This window comes from Zootoca vivipara, chromosome 10 (genome assembly GCF_963506605.1).
Source record: "Zootoca vivipara chromosome 10, rZooViv1.1, whole genome shotgun sequence".
In the NCBI taxonomy this organism is placed as follows: domain Eukaryota; kingdom Metazoa; phylum Chordata; class Lepidosauria; order Squamata; family Lacertidae; genus Zootoca; species Zootoca vivipara.
The window spans coordinates 36,498,707-36,514,912 of NC_083285.1; the positions used below are offsets into that span (position 1 = coordinate 36,498,707).

The window sequence follows — 16,206 nt, forward strand, 5'->3', positions numbered from 1 at the left end:
GCCTTAAAAGTGATGTAATGTACCTGAAGATCTTGTCGTGTAGCCAAGAGCTCAGATTCTTTGCCATAAAAATCCAACTGAAGTTTTTCCATGTTCTCTTGGGTCTTTTTATGGGTCTTCTGTAGCTCTGTTATCTTTTCTCTCTCTGCCGTAAGCTCTTGTGCTGACAATGTTATCTGCTGCTGCAGTTTATTCTCCAGTTCTGCCTAACACATACATGACAAGAGAGTTTTCTTTATACATAAGAGTAACATGGAAACGTACAAGTATGAACATTTTCTACTTGTGTTATTGCTAACACTTTCGCTGTTCCGTTTACAGAGTACTTTACAATACTTGTCCCTATGAAATAAAGACCTATGGTTCATTTAATCTTGTTAATTTATTCAGAGGACAGCAATGTTCAGATCAATCCAAACTGTTTGCATTTGGTAGCAAACCCTCTTTGTATGCTGTGGGCATTACCTTTTCTAAGAGAGCTGATTTCAATTCAGCTTGCTGTGTTTCATTTTGCTTTTTCTTCTGGTCAAAAGATTCCTTCAGTTCTTTCACCTTCAACTGCAACTGCTGTTCATTCTTTTCTTTTTCTTTCAGGACACTTTGAATCTGCAGGACTTGCGCACGTGCTGAATCAAGCTCTGTTGCCAGCTGCTTGGAGATCTACATATAGAAGAAAAGCAGAACAGTACTGTGTATTATCTTTACCATATGTAGTATTATTTTCGTGCTGCTTTTTAAAAACCCACTTTATGAATTGGGTTGTAGAAATAGAATATTGCAACATTCCTAGGTACATGTTCATACTTTTCTGAGTTAACACATGAACATGAACACAGCAGCTATTTAATCTTGGAGTGGTAGTCCATAGTTTTATTAAGTGAAATCTGTTTTGGGTATAGTCTTATGGAAAGTTAGCACTCTGTCTCTCTCTTTCAGGGTTTGATTCTAGCAACAACTATTCGATAAAGCAATTGCTGGTTTCACGTGCTTGCAGTCAAAAAGTCAGCATTACCCCTTCTTGCTTTTCCAGTGAGTTTTTCAGTTCATTCTGCTCTTTAGCTATAGATTCCGACTGAAGCTGGAGTTCATGTCTAGCTTCTTGACAAGATTTCTCCTGTGTGAAAAGGAAGGACTGGTGAGCTCATAAAATTTCCAAAATATAGACCTCTTTTTTAAAAAATAAAAAATAATAAATTGGGTAGTTTCAGCAATGAATTCTAACAGATTTTAAAATCCCATTCAGTAGAAAACAATGGACAGTTTCAAAGAAACTGAATATAATAAATAAATAGTGAAGATGGATGGATAGATAGATAGATAGATAGAGATACTGTGTAGATCAGAACCTGGCACCACAAGGTTGGTTATGAAAGAAACAAAGGTAATAATCTACAGTACTAATAAACAATGAGAACTTTTCTCTTTTCGCAATGGACCATTTTCATTAAACAGTGTTCATCATAAAGGTCAGTAACAAAACTAGCTATGTTAAAAGTCAAGGCTGCCATCTTATATCTACTCATGTGTATGCCCCATTTAACTCAACGGAACTTACTTGTGAGTAGAAATGTACAGACTTGCAATGCAACCATTTTTATACTTTTACATTTAATTGATGAGTGAAAATAAAGTTTTTGGAAACAATCTTTAACAACAGTAATCAAGGAGAGGAAATGAGACCTTTTTTAAAATAAGAACTCAACTAATTTCAAGGATTCTTTTATTGTTAAAACCAAAGCACTGAATCATACCATTTTTGGGGTAAAAAAAAATCCTAATACAGCACCTCTGCACAGATTTGAATTCTTTGCAGCATTAAATAAAAGTTTTGTGTATAACTGGTATAAAATAAGGAAAAATATTTAATTTACACATATTAAATATTTTAGAATGCACCACACTAAGAGAATATATTGTCATCATAAAAAAAGAAAATGAAATTCTGAGGGAAAAGCTTCTATAGGCTTTTGAAAACAGAAATTTCATCAAATGTATATTACTATTGTACTCTAATGTTGGCCTACAAAGAATTCAGGTAAGAGAGGAAATATGTGGATTATATTCATCTTTCAAAACAGATGTGGTTTTATTTTTCAAGGCATGGGTCATAGTGTCCTACACCAGCTGATATAGTCATATTGTTTATAATTTCTTCTAGCTGATATTACTTTCCCCCCTCAAAGCCAGCAATTTCAGTCGTCATATTCATAACAACAGGTGCTTACTCAATTTTCCTGCCGCTCATCTCCAACAGGGTACTAGGGTCACTTGCCTCTCTAAAAGGCCTCAAAACGCTCACAAGAGAGTGACAATTTTTACTGTAGTATTATGTTGTACTGTAGTACAATATAAGGAATTCTATATGATGTTCGAAGAGTCGGACACGACTAAACGACTAAAGAGTCACGAAGAGTCGGACACGACTAAACGACTAAACAACAACAACATATGATGTTCAGGAAAACACATGCGCATCTTTTTAAAGTTATGACAGTGTTCCTTAATAAACTGGGTTCTCCCCACTGCCAAAAACACACACAGAGATATTCCATGAACTTTTAGTTGCATTTCTTCCACAAACCACATCAAACAAACCTGTTTCTTTACCTCTCCCAATTCTTTCCAATTCCATTCAAAAATTAATCACAGCAGACGGACTTCTAATTCAGCCAGTGCCCAAAAGAACCACACATGTGCAGGCCAAGATAATACACTTAATTAGTGAAAAGCTCGATTTAGTATACTTGAGAGTATTAATTTCTCATTGTCAGCTTCATCAATCCTGGCATACTGCCCTAAAATCTCACAGCAAGTAGCAAAGGACAGCTAGTATTCATAGATGCGCAAATCAGTCACACAGGAAATCTCTATTTGTTTAAAAATTCATGACTCACTATTTCTGCCACTGCTGCCTTTCCTTTCTGTTTCTCTTTTTCCAAATCATCTTTTGCTTCTTTCAAAGATTCAGTGCTTTTTGACAGTTTGTCTTTGATGACTTCAAGTTCCTTTAATAGAGTATCTTTTTCCAACTTCATCTTCTGCAAATCCTCTGTCACTGCTTGCAGCCTCCCATCCAGTTCCTTGTGATGTCTGTCTGAATCTTGATGTAATTTCTCAATATCCAATTTCAGTCTTCCATTTTCTTCTTCTTGCTTCAATATCTGCTTGTTCGCTTCTTCCAGGCTATCACATTTCTTTTGTAGATCTAATTTGGTACTAGATATTCTGTACAGAGGGAGGGAAATAAAATTCAAAAATAGTTCAATACTAAACTGCAGCATAAGCCAACATTCACACTTAAAATATAACAAATGGGTCACATGTGTTATCCCCTTAAATAACTAGTGTTTTAAGTTTTCATCTCCTGATAGCTAAATGATACGCTGGCAACTCCAATAAACTATATATTGTGAGTTGAAATGCAAATTCTAGAATGAAGAGCCATTTAGATTCAACTCTTTTCCATTTAGAAATACGCACACTCTTCCGTAACTCTGCCCCCGTTTTGTGGAACAGCCGTCCTAATGAGATATTATCGAGGCTCGCTTTCTGAACTTTTCAGAAACAATTCAAGACATTTTTGTTTCAACAAGCTTTTCCAGCCGGAATAAAAAAATCTCCCTTATGTGCCCATTTTTTATTGTCTTTAAGGTGAAGTTGCTTTTTGTATTGCTTTTAAAACTATTTTTAGTTTTGTGGTGTAATGAGAAACATGTAAAAAGCCAATTCATAATTAGGTAAGTAACAAAATGCAGGTCTGCTTGGTCAGTTGTGTGAATTCCAACTAATCTTATTTGTATTCTTGTTGCTTATTCAAAACAATTTATTCATAAAACTTGGTACTAATAGTGAAAACAATTTATCATTGACATATCAATAGATCTGAATTTTCTGATGAGGACAAACCAATGACAAATCCCTGCACTTGTGGAGAGCATAGCTCAGAAGCAGAGCATGTGTTTTGCACATATAAATGTCCAGGATCAATTCATGGCACCTTATAAAATGCTTTTTGGTAGAAGTGTAGACAAAGACATGTCTGAGGCCTTGGAGAGCCTCTGCCAAACTCGGCCAATGGTATGATTCATTGGACCATCACTGAAAGGACATGTGCTACTGTGATGTGTCTAAGTAACTGTGGCATAAGGAGAACAGTGGTTCAAGTATGAAAATCAGAGACACCATAATGCATCTTGATCAGATGAGCAAAGCCTACAATTAGGTGTACTGGCAGCTGACAGCAACAGGAGGGAGAAATGTTTCCTGCTAAGATGCAGGGCATGTGAAGGGAGCAAAAATATGTGCCGTTTCTAGCTTTCTGCAGTTAAATCTCCAACCCTGCTATAATCCCAAGGTGGGGGTGAGAAGAGAAGAAGCATTCTGCAACAAAAATGCTTGGGGTACACATAACACTTCAATCCAGAGTTGGAACATAGTATGTTTTATGATATTTAGCCTACATTTCTCTTTCTCTGTCTAGTTGTTTGGTCAGTTCTGCAGCCTTCAGACTTAAATCTGTGCATTGTTGCCTTTGCTCCTGTAGCTCCTGAAGTGCCTTTTCCTTGCTTCCCATGACTTCAAGAATGTCAGATTCAAGTTTCTGAAATGGAGGATTTCAGAAAGTTAACAATTATCACAAAACAAACTGCCACATTTTTTTTAAAGTTTTTTAAAAAAAATAAAAATAAAATCCCATTCTTCTAAGTAAGCAGAGGGCAATACTTGTATCTGGTATAGCATATACACATGATATTTTAATGGTGTGATTTCTTTTCTTTAATTCCCCCAGTAACAGATAGAAACAAATTAAAAACCTTTCTCCACATTTAAGCAGGAGACGACCACAAATATTCAAAGAAATTGCCATTTTGAAGATTACTTGAGTAAGATCCTTACATACAGTCCAAATATTTATCCTTAAGCAACATATCCTGCTTAAACCTGAACTTGACTTTGATCAACATCTCAGTCTCACCCACTAAAACACACTACAGAGCAGGATATCCTCTCTGCTCCATGATGTTTAGGGATCAAATATGCCTCACCCACACTGACAGTCCAGCTGTGGCACTCAATGAATAATAATAATGAAGTTACACTCAAAATGCTACTTCTGAAAAAATATCCCTCCCCCTTTTCTGTTCATTTGTTCTGAAAAGAGATCGTGTTTTTATTTTGACGCATGTTGTTCCAGACACCCATATTTCAGGGAAGCTTACACAAATTTTATGATTAAATGTGAACTAGCAATTGTTATTTAAAGTACTATTTTTTAAACTGCGCTTTCAAAGAGACAGTCAAACGTCAAATAACCTCCAAACTCAATCATGCTCTAATAATCACTTAAGACTATTTATTTACTGTTATAAAGGCAAGTACATTACTGAAGCAGTGCTACTCACTGGCTTCTGTGCCATAGCATTTTTTGGAAACCTCCATTTTTCCACACCATACCTTTACTTTTCATTTTCTCCTTCCTTTTCTTTTTCTTTGTCCTACATTTGGTGGCCATTGAATCAGGTGAATAAAAAGGTTAATCCTACCTTCAGAGCAATTCTCCACCCATACCATCCTCACTTTGACAATGTTGATAATGCACGTATCATATATGCAGTATATGAACAAATATTTTTTTAAAAAAGGTTCCTGGATGCTAACCTTATGCTGACCTTCCAGTTCTTCATTTTTCTGCTCTAAATGAAGATGCTTTTCTTTGTACTCTTTAAGATTGGCTTCCAGCTGAGTACAGAATTCTTGTTTGTCATGCAGCTTAGCAGTAACCTGATCCAACTGTGTACTGACCTTATTTAGCTCCTTTTAATAAACATTGAAAAGGGTAATTTTTAGAGAAACCTCGTAACTTCCACACATCTTTAACAGGAAAAAAAACTTTGCAGCTGAAAGCCCTTATCTAATTCATTTTTAAAGTATTAATTATTGTTATTATTATTAAAATTTCCATACTGCCCTCCATCCAAAAATCACAGAGCAGTTTACAATATAAAAACACAAAAATGCATGCCATAGTAACAAACAAAAAGAATACCCCTCCCTCAAGTTTAAGAAGCCATAAATTCTTTCATTAGCCAATATGCATCAAGAAAAATTCATTCCCAGCTGAAAAAATATGGGCTAGGAACCAAAGAACTGCTTAATTTCCTTCATGAGCCACCCAGAGAACTCCATTATGGGATAGATATATAAATACAACAAACAAATAAACAAGAAGTATTGATTTCTGAATTTTACACCTACCCACCCATTCATTAGCTACCATAATTGAAATTCCTACAGTGGCTTCAGACAATCCTAAAAAGTTGTGTGAATCGAGTCAAATCTGACACATTTTCTTCCACCACAGTTCATTCACAATTGTAGTAAGTCATGTATGCATCTCCCGTCATACTTCATTAAAAAAAAATAGCTTAACAATATTGTTTTAAAAATTTCAACTGAAGAGGTCATCACAGAGTTATATTATTATATACAAGATTTCCCCAAGTGATGGTTTTAAGCATATCAGATTATCATTGTTAATCATGAAGGCATTTTACATGACCTTGTTGTTTCTCTCACCTGCTGTTTATCTTGTAATGCATTCTGGGCAGTGTCCAAGTGATTCTGGAGATCTGCTCTTTGAGCAGCTTTTGCTGCTTCTGCTGATAGAAGCAATTCAGTTTTTGCTTTTACCTGACAGAGAATTAAGAAAGTGCTTCAGTGTCAATCACTAATATTACACAACTGCAGTTTCTTTAAGTTTTATTTTCCTGAGGTAAGCAGTTTACTAAGTATTCTGATACCAAGTAAATCAATTATTCTTCCAAAGGATGCCACTGAAACAGAATTCATCACAGCAATTCAACTGTTCATCAATTCAGGGAAAAGCCACAATTCATCAGTTCAATTCCAAAAATGTTGTGAGTATTTTTGAAGAACTTTCCAAACGTACCTTAGTTTTTCTGAGTTTTAAACGGACTTTTAATATAGAAATGGTTTAATATTTCATATATTCTTTTCTAAGCCTATTTTCAATTCAAAACAGAGCTAAACCAACATTCCTCCAGTATAGCAGTTTTACAGTTCCAGGGGCTAATGGAATGTCCGTCTTCAGCTATGAGCAAAAAAGAAGCCCATGGAGCTGACCAAACTCTGGAGAGCTTCTAACCCACAAAGCCAATAACATAAAGCAAAGCCTTTTATTACTCTGGCTCTATGTTTTCTTACCCTCTTTAGCGTATAGCAAGACAATAAAGAGACAATAATAATACTTCCTCCAACCTGCCAGGATGTTCAATGCAAATGTAATTTGCAGGTAATTACATGGTTCAGCAATATCACCAGATTCAAGTCAACTACGCTTGCTGTTCATGCAAATCTTTGCTTCGTTAACTATAGCAGAACTGATAGCCCCAAGCTAGCTCCTGTCATCCATAAACACAAAAATACTGTACTTGCTTTGAGAGATCTTTTAAAAGAAAAGAGCTTCCAAAACAAACTGACAAAACATTGCAGCAAGGTGCAAACCAAAAGGTGAGCAGTGGCAATGCACAGGTGAGGAAAGAGGAAAAGGTACAAACAACTGGATGAGCAAATCAGAGCTCAAAAGCTATTTGAATAAAACTCTGATTAGCAATAAGGACACATCCATGCCATATATTTAAAGCACATAGCTTCTCTCAAAGAATTGTGCCAATTGTAGTTTGACTGATGAAGAGCAAACAATTGCAGCATGCAAGTTACAGAGTTACAAGTTACACAGCATGCAAGTTACACTTTTTTTTTAAAAAAAAAGTGATGTTCGCATGGATACTGAGATAAGATAAGATATCTTTATTGTCATTGTCCCCTTGCGGGAACAACGAAATTACTCGGTTGCTACATCCACTCAGATAAAGCATTCCGCATAATCCAAAATTACAAAAACCTAATTAAAAACAGTAAATATACTACAAAATAACAAGTAAAATAAGATGACTTCAATACTGGTTTAATTTAAGGGAATGATAGAAGCAAATTTCTGAAGCTGATCAAGATAGATTGCTGTCATCAGGCTTACTGAAATTACTGAAATTAAACTAGTAACCCTCATATATTTTGATTCACACGCAGCACAAAATTAAATTACCTGCAAATCAAGTTGTATTACTTTTTCTTTGCTTTCACTTAGCTGCGTATTTAGTTCACTTATAGTTGCCTCTAAGGAGAGAACGCCGTCTTGAGAGGCTCTTAGGTGAGCCTTCTGCTCCTGCACCTGCTCATGCAAATTCTCCAGGGCCTGTTTATGACTTTCTGACTGGTTTTTCAGTTTTTCCATCAGCTGAGTAACCTATAAAGAAAACAAAATGATAATCAGAACAGGGAAACTTACAAAATATATTGCCTATAATATGAAGACCAACACTGACTGTTGGCCTTTCTTCTAAATTTTAGTAGTATAAGCACTACCTACATTTACCCTGCTATCACTAGAATCAAACGCAAATTAAAGTTGTGCTGCAAAACCATTTATAAAATTTAAGCATCAAAAGGGTAAGGGGTAAGGAAGTTGACTCAGAAGGGTCTATCTGATTATAGCCCTCCTATTAAGCTCTTTTTGAGTTCTTGGTGGAAGCTCAACTTTCGGTTCATTCCTATAAAGAAAGTCATTTTATATACACCATACATTGGCTCTTCTCCCCAGAGATCTGCCACACTTCGGCTCTCCATGGAGTTCTTGGGTTAACAAGAATAATCTTCCTTCTCCCTCGCAGTGCTCCCTGGCAAAACGTTTGGGGATTATAGACTACCACCCACCGTTTGGGCTGCTGAGGGTTTCAAGCCTTTGCCTACAGAGGCACCTGAAGCTCTTGATTGCATATATCAATTGCCACCTTTCTACATGTACCATGGAGATCTGTACTAAAGAAGGCGCTGACATCTCTTCCTGTTTTGCACTATGCCTAAGAAAGGATGTGAACGAAGGTGGGTGATATAATGGTATTGTTAAATGCTGTCATTTAGCCTTCACCAGGGCTTTGACTGATGCTTTCCATGCATAACTAATCTGGGGGCATCTTCAGCAAGCACGATCAGGGCAGTGTAATTGCATGAATGCTATAAGGAGTGGCCTTCAGTGTTGCTAGGTTCTCTCTTATTTCTACTGACATTATTTTGCTTTGTACTTTGCTGCAACGGGAGCACAGGACTCTGACAATGTTGTGCTAATTTGGCTAGGGTACACTGGTGTAGCAGTATGGAAACAGATCGTATCAGTGTATCCACAAACAACATACTCAAGTATTTATCTTACATATACACTAGAGGGGGGAAAGCATCATCTAACATTGAATCAGATTATCATATCCAATGTGAAAATAATATGTTTAAACTACAAAATATCAGCAAGATGGGTGTCGGCACTCTATAATATGGGTAGGGCTAATAACATATCATTGTATGTACTGAACAATTTTTCACATATTCAAGAGTATTAAAACAACAAACTTACAAGGGAAAAAACAAGAGTCTGATCTTTAAAATGCCTAAACAGTATTCTTTCGATTTATTTTTACTATTTCAGTCATGACACACTTTGTGAATCAAACAGAAAAGCAACAGCTCTTTTAAAACGAACCCAGAATTCTACCTTAGAAAGCTTACCTGTTCTTGCAAAGTGTGGTTCTTTTCTTGTAGCTGGTTAAGAACAGCAGTTTCTCCTTCACCAGCTTGAATTTTGGCATACAAATCCTCCCTTTCCTTTTCCAACAAGGTAATATTCTCCTTACTCTTTTGCAACAGGGCTTCAAGATTTTGGATTTTTTGATCCTTATCCCCAATCTGACGTAGCACTTGCTCCAAATCATTCTTGCGGGTGGCAGGAGAATAAAAGAGTTCAATTAATTATAACACATTTTTTTCTATCTATTTAATTATTTATGTATTTATTTACTTTCTGTATTTTGATATTGCCATTTAACCATAATGGCTCCTGACACAGTTTACAGTAAGAACGTATTAAAATGATTAAAGTCTTTAAAAAAAATGTAACAGGCAACAAGCCTAACCAGAAAGCCACAAAAGAAGGACAATTAAAACGGTTTCAAAATGAGCAAAAGACAAAACAGAATTTACTGAATCTAATACCTGACCACCACCAAAAAGGGACAAGTTTTTAGTTCCTGCGCTCAAAAACTGTCAAACCTTCAAAGAGGTAGAGTTCGAAAAAGCAACTCTTCCCTGAAAACAACTGCTAGCTAAGGACAACCAGATGTCCACAACTGATGATACCTCGAACAGGGCCTCAATGGAAGATTTACTACTCCCTGAGATACACAGGACCCAGATCATTTATGGATGTAAAAGTTAAGACCCATAGCTTGGATTGGGCCTCAGAAATCTAGCAGCCAATGAAGATAACTTCAGCACAGATTTTATATGGTTGACATACCATTATACCATCAGCAGATAAACATCAAAACTCTGAACCAGTTGAGGTTTTCAGTCCATCAGCTGTAATGCTTTTTAAACTGGGGTGTCATTAATCCAATGTAAAAGTCACTGAAGCATGAATAAAAATGACAGGAGTCAAATCCTTGTTTTTTAGTGGTGGGCTCGCCTGGTGCATCAGAGGAAATGGATATTGCCACCTCTTGTACCTACTGCCAACATGATCTTTTTTTCTAGTAGCATGAGCTCTCTTACCTGGGCTTCTCGCAGCTTTGCTGTCGTGCTTTGCTGAAGATTCTGTTGCTCCTGGTGCTGCTGTTTCATTTTATCTAACTGATGCTGCAATTCAGTTGCATTTGCTGCTTTCTCCTTTAGCTTAGAAAAATAGTCACAGACTGTTGACTGAAAACTGATAAGCACAATTCAGTAGTTTAATAGCGTTTATTATTTTGTCTAATACTGAAGCAGTTTACAATAGATACCTTTTAAATTAGTTTAGAAGACATGTATTAGGTTTGTACTAGACAAAATGAAGTGTCAGTATTTCACCAGGGAATAATTTTTATATACCAGCAGGTGCCAAAGTACAAAAAAAGTGTGTAACTTGGTATGGTGCTTTACATCTGCATGTGAAATTTGCATGTGAATAAAAAGAGAATGGCTTCTGTTTCATTAATAAGAATTTTGACATAATTAGAATTTTGCATGCTGTGCCTTAGATAACAGTAACAATAATCTTCATAGGTTTAGTTAAAGCTAGATAGGGACCACTGCCTTAACCCCAGGATAAATCTTGATGGGGAAGTAAATAATAAAGACCTATTGTTTAATCAAGGAGGACCAATACTTTGATCCATTAAAATATATCACCTTACCTACTTTGTATGTCTTCAGAGTGGAGAAAGAGGAGAGGGAACAGAATAAGGGATTTTAGAAGGCACAGTTCTTCAGCTAAGACTGAAACCATTCGGATCCCCACCCCCCGTGTAGCTACAACTGAAGCACACAGGATACCCCAGAGAAGTACTGGAAGGGGAGCAGAGGGAAGAGACGGTTGGCAGCAAGCAGGATTGGCTACTGATCTCAGTAAGAGAAAGATGAGCCACGGCTCGTTCCACAAATTCCGGAGAGAGATCATCTCACAGAGCCCTGTGAAGACGATCAGTGTCTGTTCACCCTCTTTGCAGTGGCCACTTCAATTTTGACATCCCATCCTCCTTTATTTTAGTACTGATTAATAATTTGTGTCTTTACTGGGTTTTTTGGAAACTGTAAGTGGTCAAGAGACTTCAAAGTCTTCCCTGGATTAATTTGTCAAAGCAACTTGCACATTTATAGGGTACTGGCTTATACTTTATTAAAGTTCCAACAATATGATGAAGGATATTCCAGATATCTACTATGGAACATAATTTAAAAACTAAGCAAGAATTGCATGTTGCATATAATTCCTACCTGCTCCTCAGCCCGTGAAAGTTTTAGCTGAAGGTCAGCCACCTGCTGTTCCTTGTCCATCAGCTTTTCACTTGACAGTTGTCTCTGCTCTTTTAGCCGGCCATGTGCTTCCCCAAGCTGATGCTCTGTCTCCAGAAGTTTATTGTGCAACTGGAGGGAGAAACTGGTCTCATTACTCTCAAAGAAAATGTTTGGCAGACACTTAGCACTTTATCTTTTAATCTGCTATACTCGCATGCAAACTCTATCAGCACATCCACTAGGTAATGTGTATATAGTTCACATCACTGGATTGGGAACTGCACATAAAAAGGCACTGCCTTGGTGATATTTGTTAGGTGGGAGTGACTCAAATAATTTCCTTTCAAGGATACCTCACCTAAAGGATGGGGTCAATTTCATGGCATGTTTTTATTTACTTGTTCATTTTGTATATTCTGCATATATAAGCAGCAATTGATTAGATTTTGACAACTGTTTTATCTGTGCTGTGTTAAAGTACACAAAGGAAAGGTGGGTAACATCTACAGACTACTTCTCAAACTTCATCTAAAAAAGAGAAAGGGAATCAGAAAAAATGGGAACCAAAATACCAGACACAGCTTGGAAATGGATTGGGCACAGAATGAACAAAATATAATAGCAATTAATTTAAAATAAAATCATTTTAAAACTTTTTATCAATGGTATTTTACACCTTGAAAATAATTTTACCTGTATATTTGTAGTGAACACTAGGCATATTACCCACATATCTTTGGGAAGTGTTGTAAAAAAATTCTGGAATCATGTCTTAGATAACATCAAATAATTAACTGTATATGAGATTCTAAAGAACCCACTGAATATAAACTTACATTAGTTAGAGACTGTGTTGTTAAGGTGGACACTGAAATGGTCACTATTCTGTTAGCAGCAGTTGGAATGCCAATTTCAACTTAAGGATACCCTCCTTTGTCAGAGTACTTAGTGTGTCAACGCAAGAGAAAACAATTTATACGAAAACAAATTAATTGAAATATGGATAACATTCCTATTTTGGAATGAAAAAGTAGGGGATCATATAAGGCCATGTTCGTTCTTTGCTTTGGTTTTGTGAATTCACCTTTTTCATGCATTTTCTTTTTCTGTAATAAATATTTGTAATGATAATAAATGGCAAATATTTTAAAAAACACACATATGAAGGCTATGCTTTTATTCAGACGTACAGTTTGTATGTGCACATATGAACTGCGTAAGTACATTTGCAGGAAGTTTGACTAGATGACCCTTGGCGTCCCTTGCAACCGTACAATTCTGTGATTCTATAAAAGGGATGTCTACAATAAAGAAGCACATACCATAAGACAAGGGAAGCCAACATGGTGCCCTTCAAATGTTGTCGGACTACAACTCCGATCATCTCTGCCCATTGACCCTGCTGGCTGTGGCTGATGGAAGATGAGAGTCCAATAACATCTGGCGGGCACCATGTTGGCTACCCCTGCTACGAAACTTATGTCAGTTGTATAGCTAAGGCAAATACAGAGTGCAAGACTTGAGAATGATTCTGTAAGAAATGTCTCAAAGAGCCAGAGACAAACAAACAACCTCTTTCAAGTTTGAGGCAAGTACAATAGCCCGGGGACCAAACATCCTTTCTATCTTTCTTCCATTAGAAACAGCTGGAACAGCACACTTGTCAGTTATTAGGCCTCACCAATCACACAGTAACACACAATCTAGTGTGTGTGTTAAGCATTCTCAGATTAAAGAACCAAGGCTTGCAAAATCTAACCTTATTTGAGATTGTCTGGATCTTTTTTATTAAATGCCATTTTATCAGGACTATGTCCCTATTAACATGTGCCACACATTACACCTGTGCTTTAGAACCTATACTGGCTATTCTACATCTTTCAACAGCCTTGTACTTAAGCACTAGGCGGCAGCCGTGAACAATAAAGATCTGCCTGCAGGCAATTGAGTTGGCTGACAGATATGGGATGGAGTGTTCTATCCATCCCCTGAGCCCAGCATAGAAACCAAAAGGGATGTCCAAGCAGGAATGTCTCCTCCTCCAGGCCCAACACAGCAATACAGTCCTCTGTCCCTCTTCTGTCTTTCCCCAGCAAGCTAGAAGTTTTTGTGGGATTATTTACAGGGTTGTCTTTTAACATGCTGGGTTTATGGATGAATTTTCTAGGAGCAATAAATGAGCTAAGAATTATAAAGCACTTTACAAAGAAGGGTTAAACGTGAGAAATATATTTACAGCCTTACAGATTTGTCCCAAGAACAGCCTCTCCCATCACACTGGATCACACTTCTGAAACAGACCTGCAGTAACACCTTGACTATATTGTCAACAGTTTGATAAACAACTAGAAAGAGGTCTTCTCAGAGGACATTCCTTTTGGAACCTTCCTGTAACACTGTGAAACCTTTATATTTAGTTCTGCCTTTAGAAATCAGAATTACAAAAAGGTACTGTGGATTCCAGACTGGTATGGTGTTATTTTTTAAGTATGTTGGAATGCTTTGTGGTCTACAGGGATAATATTAAGATTCTCCATTATGAAACCTCAAGTCTGGATGGAATGAATCTCTTTGTGATGTTATCACAGAAGAATTTCAGTGAGCTGCACTTCTTTTTCTTGAAATTTATTATTCAGTCCAGTATTTCTCCTACAGAAAATCATCTCATTCAAATCCCATTAATTTACAGCACACTATGATGATGAAATGAATTTCCAGATGAACTCATCAGTTAAAGATGCTGTTGCATTTACTCTTGGTTGCTACAGAGACAACTGCAAGTTCTCCAATCTAAATTCCAAACAGGATGTCAGAATCTTCAGTTCTGGCACATCACCAAAGAACATTATCAACCAATAGACTTCAATAATGCCACAAGAGGTATGTTGCACTAAAAACAGGCACAGCATGAGCACAAGTCTACTACAGGTAATTGGTTAGAAAACCAAAACGGCAAACAAGCTTTTCTCCCTGCTGGGTTAGAGGTTGTTTTTTCCTCCGTAAGAAGAAATCGCACACCACCGAAAAGCTACAGATTTGTATAAATTGTCTATATGCTACTTTATATTTATAGATGCAAATTTGGAACTAGCTACTCTGCACAGAAATGCAATAGACCTGGTTTGGGCATGGAAACTGCCTTGGTTGCAAGGAGTGTCTGATCCTGTTAAATCTCCTTGATCTCTCAGCAACCTTCGATATCTGTGACCATGGCATCATCCTGGAGTGGCACTGCTTTTGGCTATTTCCAGTCCTATCTGAGAGCCAGAGAGCAGTGACTGGGGTTTGGCCCCATAGAACCTTCAATGTGAGCTTCCACAAGGGTTTGTTTTATTCCCCCATGCTATTCAACATCTATATGAAAGTATTGTCATCAATATTTCAATTCTGGCATGGGCAAAGTGCCGTGCAGGAGGGTTGCTGACCATTCTGCTGCAATGGCAAGGCTGAAGTGGTGCTTCTGGAGTCCTAAACAGAAACGGGTGGGTAGGTGAGTGCCTAGGTGAGAGCATTCAAGTCTGCTCCCTCCCCTCTTCCCTTAGCACTGTCCGAGGCAAAAGTCTCAGTATGGCTAACAGGCAGGCTTGCCCTGTTCTTACACCACAGAACAAGCAGCCCCCACAACTTGCTTCCACCACCACCACTATAAGCCCCACTTTCCTCCAATGTGGGTTACCTCAGCTGTGAATTTATGCTCTATTTTGTAATCCACATATGAAAATGAATATATTGAAATATGTGTGTGTGTGTGTGTGTGTGTGTGTGTGTGTGTGTGTGTGTGTGTTCTGTGTGAAAACCATTCATCTTACCTGATTTAGTTCATTTTGAAGTTGTAGGCCATGCTGTTCTTTTTCCTCCCTTTGTTGTTGTAGCTGTTTGAACTCAGCCTTGAGGTGTTGGTACTTGGTCTCAGCTTCTGACAATTCCTCCTTAAGTTTCTGACTTGCTTCTCTCCTTTCACCCAATTCTTTCTGTAACCTCTGTAATGAGTCCTCAGATGCAGACAGCCTTGCCTGAAGTTGCTGACAGTCCACGTCCCTTTGATTAAGGGTTGCTTGCAGATTTTTTTTGCCGAGTAATTCTTCATTTAGACTTTCTTCTAACTGAGTATAACCCAACTCTCTTTTTTTCAACTTTTCTGACAGACTCTACAGTATTAGATTAATTCAAAATTAAAGTATAGGTTACTCCATTATGCTGTGAAGTTATTCTCAACTAAAATTCTTATGAAGCGTTGACTGGTATCACAGTACCGTTCTTTTACGAGGAGATAAAAACAAAGTATGCAACAAGTAAGAAGGCCAA

General features: G+C 37.2%; 1 protein-coding gene across 2 annotated transcripts in view; it reads right to left on the reverse strand.

Moving 5' to 3' along the window:
- Positions 1-16,206, reverse strand: part of EEA1 (early endosome antigen 1) — a 56,517-nt gene that overhangs the window by 14,724 nt on the left and 25,587 nt on the right. For both annotated transcript variants that reach the window (XM_035126829.2, XM_035126828.2), the window contains 12 exons: positions 15,711-16,049; positions 11,881-12,030; positions 10,681-10,800; positions 9,640-9,843; positions 8,126-8,326; positions 6,577-6,690; positions 5,659-5,814; positions 4,461-4,600; positions 2,895-3,225; positions 1,013-1,114; positions 466-660; positions 24-206 (listed from right to left, as the gene is read on the reverse strand). In XM_035126829.2, the coding sequence (XP_034982720.2) occupies positions 24-206; positions 466-660; positions 1,013-1,114; positions 2,895-3,225; positions 4,461-4,600; positions 5,659-5,814; positions 6,577-6,690; positions 8,126-8,326; positions 9,640-9,843; positions 10,681-10,800; positions 11,881-12,030; positions 15,711-16,049 (2,235 nt within the window). The remainder of the gene's footprint in view (positions 1-23; positions 207-465; positions 661-1,012; positions 1,115-2,894; positions 3,226-4,460; positions 4,601-5,658; positions 5,815-6,576; positions 6,691-8,125; positions 8,327-9,639; positions 9,844-10,680; positions 10,801-11,880; positions 12,031-15,710; positions 16,050-16,206) is intronic.